Here is a 19,025-nt window from a genome sequence, read left to right on the forward strand (position 1 = left end):
AGTTGGTGCACCAAACCCCACCAGCCTTAAGTGCTGTGCACTCTACTCCCAGACCTCTCCTAATGCCTCTCCTAACAGGACTTGGCTGTCACCAAGTCCTATTGCCCCAGCAGCACGGAGGGGACTCTGTCAACACAGAACCACAGCAATCCAGCAAAGGTGGGCTAAGTGCTCAGTCGGACTTGGAAGCAGCATCTTCTATTTGTACAGCTTAGACATTGGACAGTTTCTGAGGAGGTCTTCATTTCCTGCCCCCGCCCCTGACATGGGCAGATAGAGCCCTGAGCTCACACGTCACCGCCCACCTGTTCATTCAACAGAAGCCACAGCACCTGGACAGGGAGACATCGCTGTGCACACTCAGGATCGTGTTCCGCAGCAGTAAAGCTCCTGGGAGAACAGCCCCGCCCTGCCCCGCCCCCCCAGTTTTGTTGTGTCCCTCCTGTGTGAGCGCTGGGGAAGCCACAGTTGAGGAGGCTGGTGACCTGCCCAAACACACACCAAGCTTGAGTGAAAAAGCCAAGGGTCCTCCCCTATCCGTCTGACCCAACTTCCTGGCCTGTATGTGGATGGGCAGTGCTGCCTCCTACCTTCCCTTGTCTGCTGGCTGCCTGGCTCTCCCTGTGGCTGAAGCCTTGGTTCCCAAGCAGGCTTCTCCTTGCCCTGAGCTGTAGTTTTCCCTTTACATAGCTCACAAGGCTATGCTAACTTTATGACTTCATGGTATCCACCCACCACTCTGCAAAGCCCCCAGAGCCCAGCAGCAGTCTCATGCATGTTGGGTGAATAAATGAGCAGAATCCTGCTTTGCTATTACCAGGTTCTACTCTCCAACCCCCCCCACTCTAGTTCCTGGAAGTCTGGTGTCCTGACCCTGGACTCTGCCCTCTGGTGAAGACCGTCTAACCCTGAAGCATAGATAGCCCAACCCCACTGCCTGCCTGTTGTTCAGCCCTTCCACTCATTAGGATGTCCATGAACTTCTCCTGGACTTCCGAGTCCTGACCCCGATGTGCCAGGGTGACCACCTGTGGCCTCTCACTACCATCCTAGCTGAGCCTGTTCTCCTGGACAGTTCCCCTGTTCCCCTAGGCCTGTTCCCCTTCCATTCTCTGTGTCTGACGCTCTCTTGTCCAATGCCCAGAGGTTATCTATTTCTTGACCCCAGGGCACCCAGACTGCCCCTTCCTTCTGGGCTTAGTTTCCCTGAGCCTGGCCATGCCTCTCCTCCCATAAGTATTTATTATACATGGTCCCTGGGCAGGATGCTGGAGACACACAGATGAATACAGTCCATTCCCTGCCCTCAGGGAGCTCACAGACTAGAAGGTGAGCCATAGGAGATGAGAAGGAGGCTAGTGACCAGGCAGATGGGGCCACCCTCGCAAGACATGTGATGTTTGAGCTGGGACCTGGTGGGCTTACAGGCAAGGAAGTGGAAAGGATCCTAGCACAAGGACAGCCGTGAGTACAGAAACAGAGGTGGAAAGGGCAAGGCAGGCAGCAGGTGCTGTGGTGGGAAGTTTGGACTTTATACCTTTGGTGGTGAGTGGCCACTGAATCGGAGTGGGAGAGGGGCCTGGAATACTCCACGTGCTTCCCTCACCATACTCTCACTGTCCACTTATCCATTTCATCACAATTGGGCCTGCTTACCTGTTGCTCTAGCATTGCGGTGGCGAGGCCCATGGGTTCAATCACGGCTCTTGGAGGTCTGCACAAGGGGCTGTGGGAACCATGTGATTAAATTAGGAGGAGCTGGGAAGGTGAGCTCAAGGAGTTCTGCTAGGAACTCATGTCATTCTTTGTTTCACCCTCCAAACCAAATTACAGTGGTTGCATTTTCAGCCATAGCACCCATCCGGCCACACCCCCTGCCTTCTTGGGGCCTGACCCTCTCCATGAGCCTCTTTCTCTACTTCTCTCCCCATGGACTCCTTTACATTGGCATTTTTTTTTTTCTTTTTCTGGCAACACTGAACTAAGATGCAAGATCTTAGTTCTCTGACCAGGGATCAAACCCATGCCCCCTGCAGTGGAAGCGGGGAGTCTTAACCACTGGACCGCCAGGGAAGTCCCGATTCCTTTTCATCGGCTTTTAACATGCTCAAGTCTTTCCCACTAAAAAATAACAACCAAAGGAAGACTTATCCAGCTACTTCCTTCTTTTTCTTCTTCCCTTCGAAGTCGAGCTTCTTGAAAGATTGTGATGGCCTCCCTGTCGTCAATCCAGCCAGTGTCTTCTGCTACCACTTCTGCTGAAACTGCCCTTACCAAGGTCACCCATGGCCTCCTGTGGCCAAGCCCATGGGCAGTTTTCAACCCTTGCCTCGTATTAGCCCTGCTTGGTGACACTGAACCCTGGTGCCGCTGTTCTCTCCCTGAAAGGATTTCCTTTGGCTCCACAGACACAGCACACTCTGGCTTTTCCTTGTTCCCTGCAGTGGCCCCATCCCCACTCTTCTGTGGGCCTCCCTTTGCTGGGGCATCTTTTAAATATGGCTGTTCTCAGGATTCCGTGTCCTCTCTCCACCCTCACATTCTCATGCAGGATGCTCTTCCACTCCCGTGGCTTTGATGACCACGGAAGTGGAAGAGTGTCATGACGAAACAGATGGCTCCCAAATCTATATCATCAGCCCAAATCTCTTTGCTGAATTATGAACTTCTGTGTCCAATGGGCCATAGGCAAATCAAATTCATATTGTTACCCCCCTCCCCCATTTCTTCCTCCGTTTGTATCCCTGTTTTTCAGTGAATGGTATCAAAACCCACTCAGTTGCCCAAGCCAGAAATGGAGTGTCATCCTCAACTCCTCCCTCCCTCACCCCTGTCAGCTAATCCACCTCTGCCTTCTGCTGGTCTTACCTCCTTCATGTTTCTTGAATGGGTCCACTTTTCTCCACTCCCAATGTTACTTCACACCCCCACCCAGGCCACCATCATCTCTTGCCTACTTTATGGCCTACCAGCCTTTTAACCAGGCTCCCAGACTTGAGTCTAGTTCCTCCACTCCATTTTCAATTTTGCGGCCAGAGTGATTTATAGAAAATATAATTCCCTTGCTTCAACCCACTTTCCACCAATTGCATTCAGAATAGTATCCAGATTACTTATGCCGTATAAGACCCTTCATGATCTAGCCACTGCCTACCCCTCCAGGTACCCATATCCAGAATCTTATTTTATAGCCTTGCTGAACAGTCCATGATCCCACACAGATGCCACCTACTCTATGGCTTTTGAACTTTTGTCCATGCTGTTGCGTCCTCCTCCTACAATACAAGTTCCATCGCTAACATCTCCCTCTTCCCAATTTGATAAGTCCTTTCACTCCTCAGTGAACTCCCTCAAGAATGCCCTCTTTGACCCCCTAGCACAATGACAGTGCCCTTCTCTGGCTCCTATGGCCATGTTTATTTCCCCATTGAAGTTATTTACAAAGTTGAGTTGTGCAATAAAGAAGGTAGCTGAGACTTGCCATCGTATTCTGTGTCTGAAAGCCATTTCCAGAGCTACATTTGTTCATAATGTACTTGCCAATATGAATTTAAAGATCAGAAAAGGAAACTGAAGTCTTTTTGGAGTGAAGAGAACCTCTCTCTTTTAGGAGAACAGCATAGCATGGGCTCAGCATCTCAGTAGCTTAGAAGTGGCTTATTTGCCCATCATTTTGTTTGCTTATTTTAACTTCTTCTGGTGAATGTGTGGCTACAGGAAATCTACAGGAGTAAGGGTGTCTTTAGAAAGGTAAAACAACTCTTAGAAGAAAGTCTTAGTGGACAGGGAGTGGCAAAGATGCAAATAAAGTTTCCCTGGCCAGGAAAGTCCTGCCTATCCTCTTTGCCCAGCTGGACATCTTCCTGGAGGGACAAGGGCCTGGTTCTGCTTTCAGAAGGCTGGGCCACTCACTGTGCTTAATTGCCCTTCCAGTTTGCCTCTATTGTCCCAGGGGTGGTGCCGATTTCATTTCTGCATCTCAGGAAATTTGCACAGTGACTGACACTCAGTGGGAGGCTGCTTTCCCAGTCTGGTGCTCTGGGGAAGTTCATGACATTGTATCAAAGATGCAGGGTTGAAAAGGAGTGTGTTTAACTTCACAAAACTAAAATTAGAATAGCCTACAATTGATTGTAGTTAAGAGTAATGAGAAAGATTCCAACCAAATACCTAGGGATTCACTTCTTTAAAAGCCTGTTGTTAAGGTCATGGACCAATGCAGGTGATGTAGGACATGTTAGACTTTCTCAACTCAAACTTGTTTAAGCCACCAAATATGCGTGGAGCACCTTCCTTGTGGCAGGCGGTGTGCCAGGTACAGAAGTGAATAGGACGTGCCCTGTGTCCACTCTCACTCTGGGGATCACCAGAAAGTTCTGCCTGGGAACGCTGTGTGCCAATCATGACTCCCAGCAACATGAGACCCATCAAGGGCCTGTGATAACATGGTCAGCCCAGGAGGGATGCAAACATGGAGGGAAAGGCATGGAGGGCTCTTCTTTTCTCTCAGGTGGGTGATACAGGTCCATCTACCACTGCCCGTGGGTCTGTCCAGCCCATCCACCCTGAAGTGGGGTCTGCAGAATGCATTGTCCCCCATCCTTACCCCCACCCCCAGGACTGCTGCTCTCTGAGAGGGACAGAGAGTTTGTCTCAGACCTCTGTGCTCCTGTTCTATTCTCAATTGGAAATTGCTGATCTCAAAAGACTCCCAGTGGTGAATAATTCACCTTTTGACCCCAATCAGCTTGAATGACCTTCCTCCATTTGATAACCTTTCTGTGACCTCAGTGACTGCCCTGTACAGCCCGCAGCCCTCAGGCCCATTGATAATTTGGACAATACAAAACCTCTGGCTACTTTTGAAAATGACCCTGTGACTTCTATATGAACTGCAAGGTGTGGCCATGAACACGGAGCTCACTCTGAGGGATCTTAAGTGTCCTTTGAGCCTTCCTGGTGGCAGGGAACCCTGGATGGTGCCTGTCTGCTGCTGGTACCCCATCACGCTGTGCTTCTCCCTTGCTTCACTTTCTGGGGGAGGAACTCATCATGCTTAATCAGTTGGTGCCAGAGCCACTATTGTTTCAGAAATGATAATGAAAGTTCCAGGCCAGCCCACAAAGGCTTTCCTGGAACGAAACATGGCTGGTGGCATATTTGTTAACTGATGCGTTGAAGATTCTCACCGTCCTTCCTGTCTCATCCTTCCTGCCCTCCAGTGTTCTTGGAGTCCTATAGGCTTCAGTCCTCACTGGTTTCTGTTCCGCTTCACAAATGGATGGTCAAGGGTAACTTCTAATCCTCATTGGATTTAAATTATCCTAGGGGTCCTCTGTGTGAGCCCAGTGACCTGGTTCTACACATAACTTGGGGAGGGGGTTACAGGGAGGTGGAAGGAGACATATGATCTTAGAAGTACGTATACCTATTCAACATCTAAGAACTTCAATGCTTTTCAGATTATGCAATAAACACGTGTCTGTAGATTTATCTACTCTATTCTTCATTCCTATCTTCGAGTATTAGAGAGGGGCAGGGAGGGGCCACAAGGAGGTGAGTCATAATCTCCAAGGCTTTCCCACAAATCGCCTCCATTCCCATAACTCCTGACCCAGGAACATTAATTAAGCATCTCCCACCTGCCTCCTATGTCATCCCCGCCCCTGTGACTCCTGGTGGCTGCAGGTGGCTCCCCTGGGAGCCATACCCTGGGCTGCACTGCATGGCTGTAGGTTCCATTTCTAACCTGGCTCTCAGGGCCACAGGCCACTGACCACTGTGCAAAGTGTGTTTTTAAGAAAGGATCTGAATTAGAATTAATTCTCTACCACATGGTGAGGCAGCCTGTCTAACTGAAATTCAGAGGACTGGGGTCTTGCTGCCACTAGCCTTCTCCCCAGGGAGTTCTTTTCATGGTGTGAGTAAAGTCCCTTGGTGCTAAAGTGCAGGTGGGCACTGACATCTGGTGCAGGAGACCAGCCTCTCTCATCCCTCATACCCAAGAGTGTGAGGGTTCATTTCCCTCTTCCTGGGCAGCCCAAGAACCTCGATGCCTATCATTGCCTGAGTCAAGGGCTTTATGTCTATTATTACTAATTGTTAGGAAGGTAGGTTTGTGCAGTGCAGTGCTTCTCCAAGTGTGATCCCCGGACCAGCAGCATCAGTACCACCTGACAACTTGTGAGAAATGCACATTCTTGGGTTCCCCTCCTGAGATCTACCGAATCAGAAAACTCGGAGGTGGGGCCCAGTGACTTGTGTTTTATTTAACACACCCTCCAGGTGACGCTGATGCAGACTTAGGGGTAAGCCCTGCTGGGATGGAGAATAAGAGCGTGGAGTCAGAGAGCCTGAGCCACATCCTGGCTCCACCATTGTGTGATCTAAGATAGGTCTTTGTATTTCAGCATCCTCACCTGAAAATGGGGAACAATAAAGCATCTGCTGAGAGCTAATACATGTAAAGTCCTTAGAAACGTGCCTGGCACGGAGGGCCTGCCCTGGACTGTTAGCTAGGCTTCCTCCAAGGTAGTTATCACCAGCTGACTATGCACCTGAGGAAACTAATGTCAGAGAGGTTAGAGACCTGCCCTTGCCCAGAGGGAGTACACAGGGTTTCACTCTCCAGAGAGACACTGCCTTTTGGGCTATGGAGGGGGCGATCTTGGCCTGTGAAGCTGTGCTGGGCATCTACAGGGAGGGGCCGTGTCCAGACTTGGTGACATTCTTCCCACTGGGAACTATGCCTTGAGGTGCCCAGGCCTTGGCTCTGCTGACCCCTCATGCTTTCCCCTTGTATATGTTGGGTTCTTTCTCTTTCTCTCTTTTGTGGGATCTTATAGACAAAACTAACTAAAGGGCATGACATGACCTTCACCTTGACCTTGCTTTGTCCACAGCCAGGAGATGGGCTGGCCTTGGTGGAGGCACAGTGAGGATTTCAGGTTCAGGAGGCTGCCTGAGGAATTTGGTGACAAATTAGAATTCATTCCTGTGGAGAACTGCGAGTAGATTAGCTGAATTGCTTAGGCTTGTAAGACATGGCATGGATTGAGGTCGTGGGGGTAATTAGCAAATTGTGCATGGAATTGGTAAGCTATTAATAAGGGAAGTTTTCTCTTCTACCGGCTATATGGCTGGATGGGGGCCCCTTGCAGCCATATGCCAATCTGATGAGGCAGTTCTCTCCATCTTCTCCCAGCCCACTAAGCAAAGGGTGGAGCTTTGAGATGGGGCTTCTCTGCATCAGAGCTGTACCCCCAGGCCTAAGAGCCTCTTTGAAGGGGCCTCAGAAGGTAAGGATCTCTCCAAGTACAAAGTTATCTCGGAATAGGGAAAAAGGCTCATCTCACATTAAATATGTTTGAAACAAGCTACGTGGGAAACCTAGCTTCTTTCGCTGCCGCATCCCCCCACCCCCCGTAACTACATTCACGGACCCCACAAGGAAGCAGTCTGGAATAGTCTTCAGTGGCTTTTACAAATTTGGCCTGGATGTGAACTTCTCAAATGCAGTGTGTAAACCGAGCTCAGGGCAGATCGTGCGTTATCGGTGATTGTTTATGTTTATTTGCCAGTGACTTCTTACGCTGCATATTTGAGGCTTCAGAGCCTCCTATTTATTTAGTTCTTCCTTTGGGTCAATCCTGTGAGAGTGATTCTCACAAACTCTGCTTCTCGGGAGTCCCTGGGTCCGGTATGTGTTTCCCTCCCTCCCTCCCCTATTAGGGGACGAAGGGCAGTTATAAAGGATTCTCCTATAACGTGGCGTCTGGGAAAACACACTCCGACACCATTCTATGTAAACCCAGACATGCTTCTGCTCATTTTAATTAGACAGATAAAATTAGCAAGGAGATTAAGGTAGAAGGAGAAATTAAAAATATTTAAATGTTAGGTGGAATTTACAAAAGTGAATTGAACATTGTGGTACAGGAAGGAATACAAAGAAACACAGACACATCTGAAACATTCCTCGGATGTCACACAGCTTAAGCCAGTCCCCAGACAAGGGAAGAAGGACTTGCCCTCGCCATCTTGAATTGTAGATTCCAGGGATGTGGAAGAACATTCTCCAGAAACACCTTCCTTCTCCTTCTCTTCAGATGTCACCAAGAATAGTGAATCAGTCAGTATCATTCTTGAATGTCCCACACTGCATCCAATTCAAACCCACTCACCTGTTTCCTGTCTGAATTTGCAAGCCCTCTGGAGTTTTTTTCCCCCTTTTCATTTTATTTTTCTCCCTACCCTGTCTCCTCATTGAACCAATAGGCCAATGGAGCCAATCAGAAAACCAGACCAACAACATGCCTTGGCCCCTTTGGATCTTCCAGGTTCAAAGACTTCCCAGTTCTTTCTTGTTTGCATCTGTTAACGAACAAGCGGTCATTTTATAACACAGACATACATAGGCGTGCCCTTGAACACGGAAACAGGTTTTTCTTTTTTTTTTTCTTTTTCCAATTTGTGGTTTCTTTTTTCCTTTTTGCAGAAAATGCAAACAAAAGAAAAACAAGGTTTCAATTGAAGGTACATCTCTTCTTCAATATGAAGACATTAATTGAATTGGTTGGATTCCCCATGCAGTGGTCAGCAAGGTCCTTTGGCAACTGACAGAACATCTGGAGACTCAGGAGCTGGGGTTTGTTTGAAGAAACTTCCCTACACGAGTCATGAGCAAAGGGAGATGGATGTGGGGGGAGGGTGAGGACTCAGGGAGGAGGACAAAAGGAGAAAAGAAAAGAATGTCATTGGTGAGGAAGAAAATGGGAAATTGCTTGTTTCTTCCCTCTACCTCCTTCCCTTTCTTCTTGTAGATGGATGACTCCAGCCCACCCAGGGTGGGAGCTGTGTTCACACTTGGTGCCCCAGACACATATTGTTTTGTCTTCACTTCCGTCGAACATCACCTTTGTGTATTTTTATTCTTACATATTTGGTTTCCCACGGCATCTTAAACCTGCATCTATCACTGAGAAATGAAGGTTGCCTATTAGGAATAGGTCCAGTTTATTCTTCGTTGATGAGAATGCATTTCTCAGCTGAAAAGCCAGTCTCTCCAGGACATTCCACAGTGGTCAACCTCTGGTTCCCCCGAGCCTGGTCCTTTTCCTTCCTCTCCTCCCCACAGAAAATGAGAGTTCTCATGCCATTGCCGTTGGTGATTGACTCATCTGGACCCTCATAGACAGAATGCTGTTCAGGATCTTCTTCTGATGACCTGCCAAGGTGACGCCTATTCTCAGGAGGTCTCTAGGCGGGAAAAAGCCACAAAAGAAGGCACGTTAGTGCTTTTCACAGATCAAAACTCGTCACAGAAGGCAAGCTCCTGATAATAGTGGGGTAGGCAAATAAAAGTGTTTAAACTCCAATGAGCCCAAGTTTACCCGAGTCTGAAAAACACCTAGCTAGATATTCTCTTGCTCTATCTCACTTCCTCCAAGCAGTGGCCCCCACCTCCAATGCCCCCTCCAACTTAGATGACCCTGGAAGTGCTGTGCCTTGTTGCTTGCCTGCGGGTTCTGGAGCAGCCCTTCCTTGTGTCCATGACCCTAGGTGGGCTAGAACTTTCCTCTGCTATTTTTTTTTAACAATGCAAGCACACACTGTATGGGGCTTCAGTTATTCTGTGAGGTTTCTGCCTAAATTAGTGATCGCCCACTGTGATTGAAAAGATGTGAGGCTTGCCTGGTTTTCTGATGTTTTCCCCTGAGTTTCCATTTTCTGCCTCTGTTTGAATTTTAACGTCATGAATTTTTAAGAAGGGTGATCTCAAAATAACTTTCAAATATCTGCCCGAGCAGGAATCCAAGGAAAATGTTTAGTGTAGGGATTTGGACTGGATTCATCTCTGAACTGTGAATCTTAATATGAACAAGTTCATGGCTTATATTTGTCTTTGGGGAGACCCATACATCTTTTTTTAGTTAATAATATTACAGTACTTGAGTGCTTCCCATGTGCCATATACTAACTCATTTATACCTATGGAAGCATTTCGTAAAAACTGTCAAACCACTCAGAGTCAATGATAATAATTTACCAGCCATCATTTCTCATGTGTGTCCTGCAGGCAGACAATAGGCCAGTTGCCTTGTATGTACTATTCCACTCACCTCTTACCACAAACCAAGAGGTGGGCACTATTATTATTTGCACCTTTCTAGAGTAGGGCTCAGAGAAGTTAAGTAACATGCTCAAGATCACACAGCAGGTAAGCAGTGGAGGAGCTGGGCTTCAAATTCAGGATGGCCTGGCTCTCAGCCACCCTGCAGGGCTGCTCTCAGAATTCTTCTAACGTCCTGACTGTATGCCCTGAGGACCCCCCCGCCCCAGCAGAGCAGATCGCTCTGTGCACGAGGTGTATGGGGAGGCCCCTGTGCTGGGCCCCCGACCACAATGCCTGGGCTCTCCTGACCCCTCCTTTCAGCTGGCTCTCAGTCCCCCTAGGGCTGTCACTGGTCTAGGTTGTCAAATTGCTCACGTCTTTTCAGCACACAAGTTTGAGAGATATGCTTGGATTTTGAATTCACAAATTGTCCCTCAATCTACTTTATTTACACACACATATTCTTTTCCTGCCTTTTATCTCTCAAGTAGAAAACGAAAGTGCTCCAGTAGTGTGTGGACATTTTTTACTTTGAAGTAAATCCCTTACTTTTCAGTTTCACTTTCCTTTTATTTTTCCTCTAGCTCTTTCTCATGTGGCTATTCCCAGACTGAGGGAATTACTCCATTTGACTCCTTCAGTTTGTGGGGGATCAGGTGATGATGGTCCCCGTACTCAGCCCTATGACAGGAAAGCAGGTCCCCTGCCTTCATGGACGCCCACTCTGCCCCTGAGCCCAGGCATGCTTTTCAGCTCTGTGGGTTGGGAAAGCTGGTTTTCCACTGGGAAGGGGTTAGTTTTTATTTTTGGTGTCTGACGATAACTCATAATGGTAAGGACGTTTTTAGGCAACACCAGGAAATGAACTCAGGTTTGAAAAAGTGAATTCTGGTGTTTAGTGGATCCAAGGCTAGAGGCACATCCAAGTCATTTCCTGGGAGAAACTGGAGGTTCCATCATTTCAGGCAAGAATAAACTTGAGAGACATGAAGCTGGACTCTATGAAGACTGACTGCAGAGCAGGAATCTGGGTTGGAAGGCTGAGTGTCAATAAGCCATCCCCCTGGGGCTCAACTGCTCAGGATGGATGACCCCCGCCTCTCCCCTGGGACTCAGCAACTGGCCTGCCCCAGCAGGGAATCCCAGCACCCAGCACTGAACCTGACACAGAACAGGTGATCAATAAGTGTTTGTCAACTGCCTGGCGGACTGACTTATCCTCTGTCAGGGAAAATGTGTGTCACAGGCTACCAACCCTGGTGCTGTTAGTACACGTCGCAGCCAGGCAGCTGGTGAGGTCCCTGCTGTGTGTGTGTGTGTGTGTGTGTGTGTGTGTGTATGTGTTCAAAATTCGACTTGCCCACTCTAGTCCAGTGGTTCCCAAGCTTTGCTGCACATTAGAATCACCTGGGGAGTTTTAACATCCTGATGCCCAGGTCTCACCATGTACCAAATGAATCAGAAGATCTACATTGGGTGTAGGAATCAGACATCAGTAGTTAAAGACGCCCAGGTGACTCCAGGGTGTGTATAGCCAAGTATGGCCCCATGTGGCCCTGGATGGACAGGCTGGAACATATGGACCTGGCAGTCAGGAAAGCAGGCTTCTGTTCCCGCTTTGTCACTCCTGATGGCCGAGTTTTCAGGCACTAACATCACCTCCTTTCTGAATCGCTGAATAGAAGGGTTGGAACTAGATAGAGATTTCCCAAAATGCAGGCCCAGAAAACCCCACCCCTCCGAAATACGATTCCATGGTATTTAATAATTTTACGTGGGTTTCTTTACTTCGGGATTTCTTATGGCCTTTACAATGCTAATATGTGGAGTGACTCTCCAAGAGAGTGCTAAAGTGCTCAGTATTTCCCAAATTTATTTGACCATGGGACCTTTTTTCCAAAGAGAACCTATTAACATTTCCCAGAGTGGGTGCCGCTCAGAACATTCTTGGGGAAATGATGGACTGTGGGCCTTTAAGACCCTTTCTGGCTCTCATCTGATTTGAATAATTTTAGTTTTTGTATTCTTCTACACTCTTATGGGGGTTGCAGCCTAGAAAATAACTAGTGGGGGATGGAAACGTCGGCTTATTTACAAGTGCTGTCTAAGCACGAAGACAGGCTCCCAGTACATCGGAGATTGATGCTGAATCAGTGCTCTGCCTCTTCCTGCTATGCTGTTTAAAGTGCTGGCTGGCTGTGTTCTTTCCAGCTGGATGCTCTCTTTGATGGGCTGAGTTTAAAAACTTAAACAGAGGAGAGACTCTCAGTGATTAGGCAAATGACATATGGCTGTGACTTTGAAGAACTCTCATTTGGGACCCAGAATAGATCTGGGCCTCCCCACCCCAGCCCTCCGTCTTTCCAAGGCGCTTCCCCACCAGGTCCGATTCTGCGCTGAGGTGGAGCCCTGAGGACGAGGCCAGAAGGCATGACTTGCACCACGAGTGATTGCAGGTAGGGAGCCTTGACCCCACCCACGGGCCGGACAGAAGTGATTCCCGTCACTCACTCCGACGTCATCTGGGTGACCAGCTGGAGGGAGGTGAAGCCGGCGGTGAGGAAGCTGTCCCTGTACTGGACCATTTTGATGGCACTGAGCCAGTCATCCACGGTGGTAAAGGCAGTGAAGTCTGGGATGGAACGGTCGAGCAGGGGCTGGGAAGGCCTGGAAGACAGAGGGGAGCAGGTGACCCCACAGCTGCAGGGGCGCATGGGCAGAGGCACACTCTGGGCGGACGGCAGACTTCATGGAGGTTCAGCACCCCTGGTGGGATGAGGATTATGCAGGAAACCCAGGCTGACCCTTCCTTCCCTACACAGTCCTGAGCTTGCATGGCTTCTCAAGGCCGGGTGGCCAGTCCCCCTGGCTCTGGGCTCTGTCCCATGCCGGTCAGCCCAGACGGGCAGACTGGCACAGCAGGCAGTCTGAAGGGAAGAGAAGGACCACAACTCCTTTGTAAACTGAAATCTAAGAGCTTCACCAACCAAAGATATGCTCCTTTAACAAATATATAAAGTTCACTGCAACCTCTCCAAATCTATCGGTAACATTTTTTCCTCTGGGTTCCGTCCTCAGCTAACTGAAAGAAATGGAACAGAGCAGCCCACCACTGACCTTCTCGGGCATGTTCTCAAAGCAGAACCCCCCACCCCAGGTACCCAGTCCAGAAATCAGGGTGCCATCTTCACATCGCCCTCACTTTCAGCACCCACGCCCAACCCTTCACCAAGTCATAAAGATTTGACCTTCAAAATCTCTCAAACTCAACGCTTCTTTCCACACCATTAGCCTGATTTAAGATGCTCTCTTCTCTACCATGGTTACTACTGCCATGTCCTCCTACCAAGTCTGTCTTCATGGTCCCCTCAACAACAGATCCATGTTATAGCCTCGTGCTCTTTAAAATATGGAGATGTGATCCTGACAATAACCCAGCTCCTGACCCTGATTCATGTCAAACCCTTCAGTGGGTGATCATTGCTCTGAAAACCAAGCTCCGAAGTCTTAGCAGGGCCTAAAGGCTCTGAGTGTCTGGCTCTCGCCCACCTCACCAGCCCCAGTCCCCACCTGATCCCCCTACAAACTGCACTCCCAACACACTGGCCCTGTCCTTCGCACACTAGGGCCTCTGCACATGCTGTACCCTTGATCTGGAACCCTGACTCTCTACTCCCATCTTCCTTTCATTCAGTTAACGCACCCTCCCTCCTCAGCTCGCAACCAAAATAACAGGCATCAGGGTCGCCTCCCTGACGCCAGACCAAGGTGTATGCTCTCCAAGCATCAGGCACTTCGCTGCCGCGCTGGCCAGTGAAGTCTCAATTTGTATTTCTTTGGGCAATCACCTGATGAATGTTTGCTGCTCCTAAATGATTCTAAGCTCCATGAGGGCATGTCTCTCTTGCTTATGCTATACAGCCAGCAAGGGCACAGTGCTTAGCACATAAGCACCCAATAAACTCTGGTCGAAAGGGCGAATTAATAAATGAGTTCACTCTGCAAATGTAAAGGAGTGATGTACAGCTGACTGTGGCTGACAGCTGACAGTTCTGTGCATTTGCTTATAACAAATCCAACTGCTCTGAATTTCTTTGTCCCACATCAATCAGGGCCTTTACCTGTTAATAGGTTGGCCAAGGTTCCAAGTCTGCAGCTCCACCTGCCTCATGCGCTGGTGTGGTTAACAGAAAGGGTGCCTTCCTGAAACAGGATTGCCCACAAGTGGGGTCCCATACCAGTCAGACCAGATACACTCAACTACTACAGAGTCCAGTGCCCAGCCCATCTGAGGCCAAGGTAGAGATACAGATATGTTATCTTTTCATCTGTCTACAGCCCATGCTGGAGGCAGGGAATATTTCAGAGAGATAGAAGAGAAAAAGGAAGGGAAGAGTCTTGGAACTTCTTCCATCCGTGGATAAGCTCAGCTGTCTCCCCCTTGCTCTCAGTAGACTGAAGGCTAGGAGCCTCGCTCTGGGTCCTGCTTGACTGTGAGACCACTCACCCCTAGGAGCCACCCAGTTCCACTAGACTCACACGGCGGTGATGGTTGCCACAGTCTTGAGACTTGCTGGGTTTCGGATCATCTTGTCCAGGGTGTTGACAATCTCTGCAAATCGGGGCCGGCTGTTACGGTCTTTTTGCCAGCAGTCCAGCATGAGCTGGTGTAGAGCAGCTGGGCAGTCCATGGGTGGGGGCAGCCTGTAGTCCTGCTCAATGGCATTGATGACCTGCAGTGACACACATGGGAACAGGTGTGATTGGTGATGAGCCACCAGCCAGTCATTCACAAACTAGCTTCCGAGGATGGAGCCTCCTTACCCCAGGTGCCCCGCCTTCTGTGCTCCTATACCTCCCACAGTAAGAGATTTTACATGCACTTGGCTTTTCCCCCTAAACTGTGAGTTCCCAGAAAGCAGGGCCCACCTCTTCTTGTGCCTTTGTGTCCCCAGCACCTGTCACAGGGCCTGACACGCACTAGATGGCTGTAAATGTTTACTGAAGAATGGTTTGAGCTTCTCCCTGAGAGGACGTCAGGCCCAATTCTGCCTTATTGGCAGCTGGTGGCACCAGGGCAGATGAAACAATGGCACGTGGGAAACGTGCCAACTACTTGCAAAGGACACCCACCAAAGCCCATTGTGACCTCATCCTTTCACTGCTATGGGAAAAGAAAGTGGGAGAAGGAATCACAATTTGATGGAGAGCCTACTCCATGCCAAGGACCCTCTAGATGCTTCCTAGGCACTTTCTGCCTTAACATTCATGAGGCAGTGACAGGAATTGGGTAGAAGATAATCTAGTTAAACAAATTGGTTCGGTACAATGACAACAGTGGAAATAACAAGGTGATCCAACATGAATATCTCCAATCAGGTTTTGTTAATTTTCGCAGACCCCAGGGGACAGTTTTGCAAAGATTTTAGGATCTTTAAGTCCTTTTTCTGTTCTTCAGATTGTTGTGTTTTTCACCCTTTACTTCTTAATTTCCAATTCATTTAAAACAATTATGCCTGCTCTGTAATTTATTATAACACAATGGAAGGTCAGGAATACAATGCAGGCCTTAAGATGTTACAAAAATGTGCCTATTGAAATGGAAATATACTCACATTGTAATATTAGGCAAAACAGCAGGCTGCGTAAGTGCAGGTATGGTATAAAGCAGGTATGGTATAAGCTTGCTTTTGTAAAAAAGCAAGAATCAAAACAAAACAAAAACTAATAATTACACACATGCATAGAAAATTCCTTGGAAGGATCTGTATCATGGAACTAACGGTGGTTGCCTCTGGGCAGGTAGAAACATGAATGCCCTTTGTGTTTTTCTTTTTGTTTCTTTGTATGTTTATTTTCTATAATAATTAGGCATTGATTTTACATTAATATAAACAGTTAAAGCACCTTTAACAACGTAGGGAGTAATTTGGAGTTCAGGGATTTTCAGGTATTTTTGCCTCTACTTTAAAAAATGTCACATTCATTTCAGCTGATTATTCTTTTTTTTTTACTTTGTAAATTGGTCAGAAAGTGAATATTCTCAATCAGTTTATAGTTTTACAAATTCTGTGCACAGGATACAGGGCATGAGACGGGGCATGAGATAATATAATAACCTGAAGTCATTAGAGATAATCAAGGTGTATTATTCCTTCTATTTGATGTGGCAGAAAAACAAACAAGCATACAAACCACACCAATGTGACCACTTTATAAAAAAACAGCAAATGGGAATATGCACTTTTGAATAATATTTTATACCACTAACAAATGTTTATCTTAGCCAGACTATTGTCAGTCAAATTACCTGTTATCCTCTGAGGACGGCATTTTAGCCCTATTTTCCCCATGAGGGAATGAATGCACAAACAGGGAAGTCATTTGCCTGAGGACACGAAGCTAGTAAGGGATAGGGTTGTGAAAAAATCACAGGGGTATCTGAGTTTAATTTTTTAAAAATATTTATTTATTTATTTATCTGCGCCGGGTCTTAGTTGCAGCATGCAGGAGGATCTTTGTTGTGACATGTTTAGTTGCAGTGTGTGGGCTCTTAGTTGCAGCATGCATGTGGGATCTAGTTCCCCGACCAGGGATCGAACCTGGGCCCCTTGCATTGGGAGCGTGAAGTCTTACCCACTGGACCACCAGGGAAGTCCCTGAGTTTAAGTTTTGAATACCTTGAAGCCCACTCTTCCTAGGCTCTGTGGGGATGCCACAGGAATCTCAGCCTGGAGAACAGTCCTTGGAGCTATTTGATGTCTTCACAGTAGGAAACAGGGATATGGAGCTAAACCAGGTAATCCATGAGGATGAATAGCCTTGCTTAAAACTGGCATCCTTTCCAGCTCCTTTCAAGCAGCCAGATTAAGGGGCCCTGTCACAGAGTCCCCACTCACCAAGGGGACAAGTGGGATTACCCACTGAATGGCCCCATGAGCTCTTTCTGGGTTGCCTAAGGACAAGCTAGGTGGGACCAGCAGGAGGGGCTGGTGTCCAAATTCAACTTCTTTTGGGGGTTAAGGGCCCCCAAAGTCTTCCAGTGTAGGGCAGCTCCTGTTCCCCTTAAACCGCTGGCATCGCTGCCCAAATTATTTGATGACCAGATTCCCAAATACAAATGTTCCCCCCGACAAGATTACTCTCCCATCTGCCCGTAAGAGGAAGGAGCCCTCTGCGGGGGCGCAACTCAGAGGTGTGACCAGCTGACCCGAGCACTCCTGGCAGAGCATCAAGAGACTGGGGACCAAGGCACGTGCTGACTCTTCCGTCTGTGAGCTTTAGACTGGAGGCCACTAAGCTGCTTTTCCCCCATCTCTTCTGCAGGCCACCTCGTTGGAATTTTTGGAACACCATCCTGGCGTGTGTTTTTGTACTTCCTCTGTTTGTTTGATGTGCTGACTTTCCTTTTAAGAGGACATCAGAGAGTCACTGATTCCTCCTCCCTGCAGGTCCACAGGAGTGTAGCCCCACGCACTGTGTTAGTGATGGTGTGGCATTGCCATCAGGGGCATAGACCTTGGAGGTCTGGGTTCAGATCCTAGTTCCATTTCTTATTAGCTCCAGAAACTTGGGAGAGTCAGTTGACTTCCTGAAACTGCACAGATGGGGGTGTTAGAAGGATTAAATGACACAGTGAGGTGATGCGCATTGAGCACCACACATATGAGTAGAAAGAATCCCATCATCACATGGAGGCTGTCACTGCGGCCACGTCTATTACAGTGGAGGTCTTCTCTTCAAAGAGGGTTGCTGTTCTGCTGCCGGTCAACTGGAGGTCCAGGAAGATGGTGTTTGGGAAGCACCAAGCATGTAGTGGGGACTTGGTAAATGCCACCTCCCTCTCTGTATCTCACCTTTCAGGACAGAGGAGAGAGGAGCCCCCTTCCCATGCTCTTGTTTACAAATGGGACTTTATTCCATTTGCTATTTCTTTTTTTTTTTTTTTAATGTTTGGCCCTGCCTTGCAGCTTGAGGGATGTTAGTTCCTGACCAGGGATCGAACCCATGCCCTTGTGAGTGAAAAATCGAAAAGCACAGAGTCCTAACCACTGGACCACCAGAGAATTCCTATTTGCTATTTCTTCTAGATAACTTTGTTGTTATTACTCGAGTAGATGCTCTGGGAGCATTGACGCTTCTTGCACATATGAAAAAAATAAAAGCTTACCCTCCACTGCAAAGAAAAGTACTAGGTCGTTAATTGCTGTATGGGTAATATTTATCTAGTCAAGTCTTTCTCTGAAGCCCTATGCCTTTGGAGATTTTTGTTCTTTTTAAGGATCTGGGTGTTTTCTAAATTTTCCGAATACATATAACTTATAATCAAATTAAAACATCATTATTTTGAAAAAGGAATTGTAGTCCTCTAATGGGGCTTTGGGATCACTCCCTGTCATGCCTGCTTCACTGGCAGGTATGGAGAAAACAGGTAGGAGGCAGGAGAACCACTTGCAGTCCAAACACCAGTGACTGTGTCTGAATTGTGAGGAAAGATATGGCCCAAGCTTGGGGGCAGAGGGGGTCCTGCTGAGCAGAATAGAAAAATCAGAGCGAGTCCTGGGCCCCTTTCCTTGGTCCACAACAGGATGAGATAAATGGATGCTGAAAAGACTGGAGATGGAAATGAGATCAGATAGCGTCTCCAGAGAGAAGGTGATGGCGAGTGTGGCAGCGAGAACCAGTCTTGGCAGCTGTCACGGAGCAGGGCTGACTCGCTTTGAATGGTCTGCAGCAACGGGATGGGGTGAGGGCTGCCTTTGCTCACCTGTACCCCGAGATGGCAGGTGCGGGGGTTAGGTGGGGACCAGGGACAGGTGGTCTGGACCGGGGACCAGGGCTGGAGCTCCTCTGGGAAAGGAGCAGGGGCCCTCCCCTTGCTCTCCTGTCCCCAGAGGGGCTCCTGGCTGCC

The 19,025-nt window shown here is 48.2% G+C and overlaps 1 protein-coding gene across 1 annotated transcript in view; it reads right to left on the minus strand.

Moving 5' to 3' along the window:
- Window positions 1-7,798: 7,798 nt before the first annotated feature.
- EPHB1 (EPH receptor B1) overlaps window positions 7,799-19,025 on the minus strand; it is a 428,767-nt gene continuing 417,540 nt past the window's right edge. The window contains exons 14-16 of the mRNA XM_029215290.1: window positions 14,654-14,847; window positions 12,626-12,781; window positions 7,799-9,258 (exon numbers count right to left, since the gene is read on the minus strand). Coding sequence (XP_029071123.1) covers window positions 9,150-9,258; window positions 12,626-12,781; window positions 14,654-14,847 — 459 coding nt within the window. The 3' untranslated portion in view covers window positions 7,799-9,149. The remainder of the gene's footprint in view (window positions 9,259-12,625; window positions 12,782-14,653; window positions 14,848-19,025) is intronic.

This window comes from Monodon monoceros, unplaced genomic scaffold (genome assembly GCF_005190385.1).
Source record: "Monodon monoceros isolate NGI ecotype Baffin Bay Population unplaced genomic scaffold, NGI_Narwhal_1 Super_Scaffold_11, whole genome shotgun sequence".
Lineage (NCBI taxonomy): Eukaryota > Metazoa > Chordata > Mammalia > Artiodactyla > Monodontidae > Monodon > Monodon monoceros.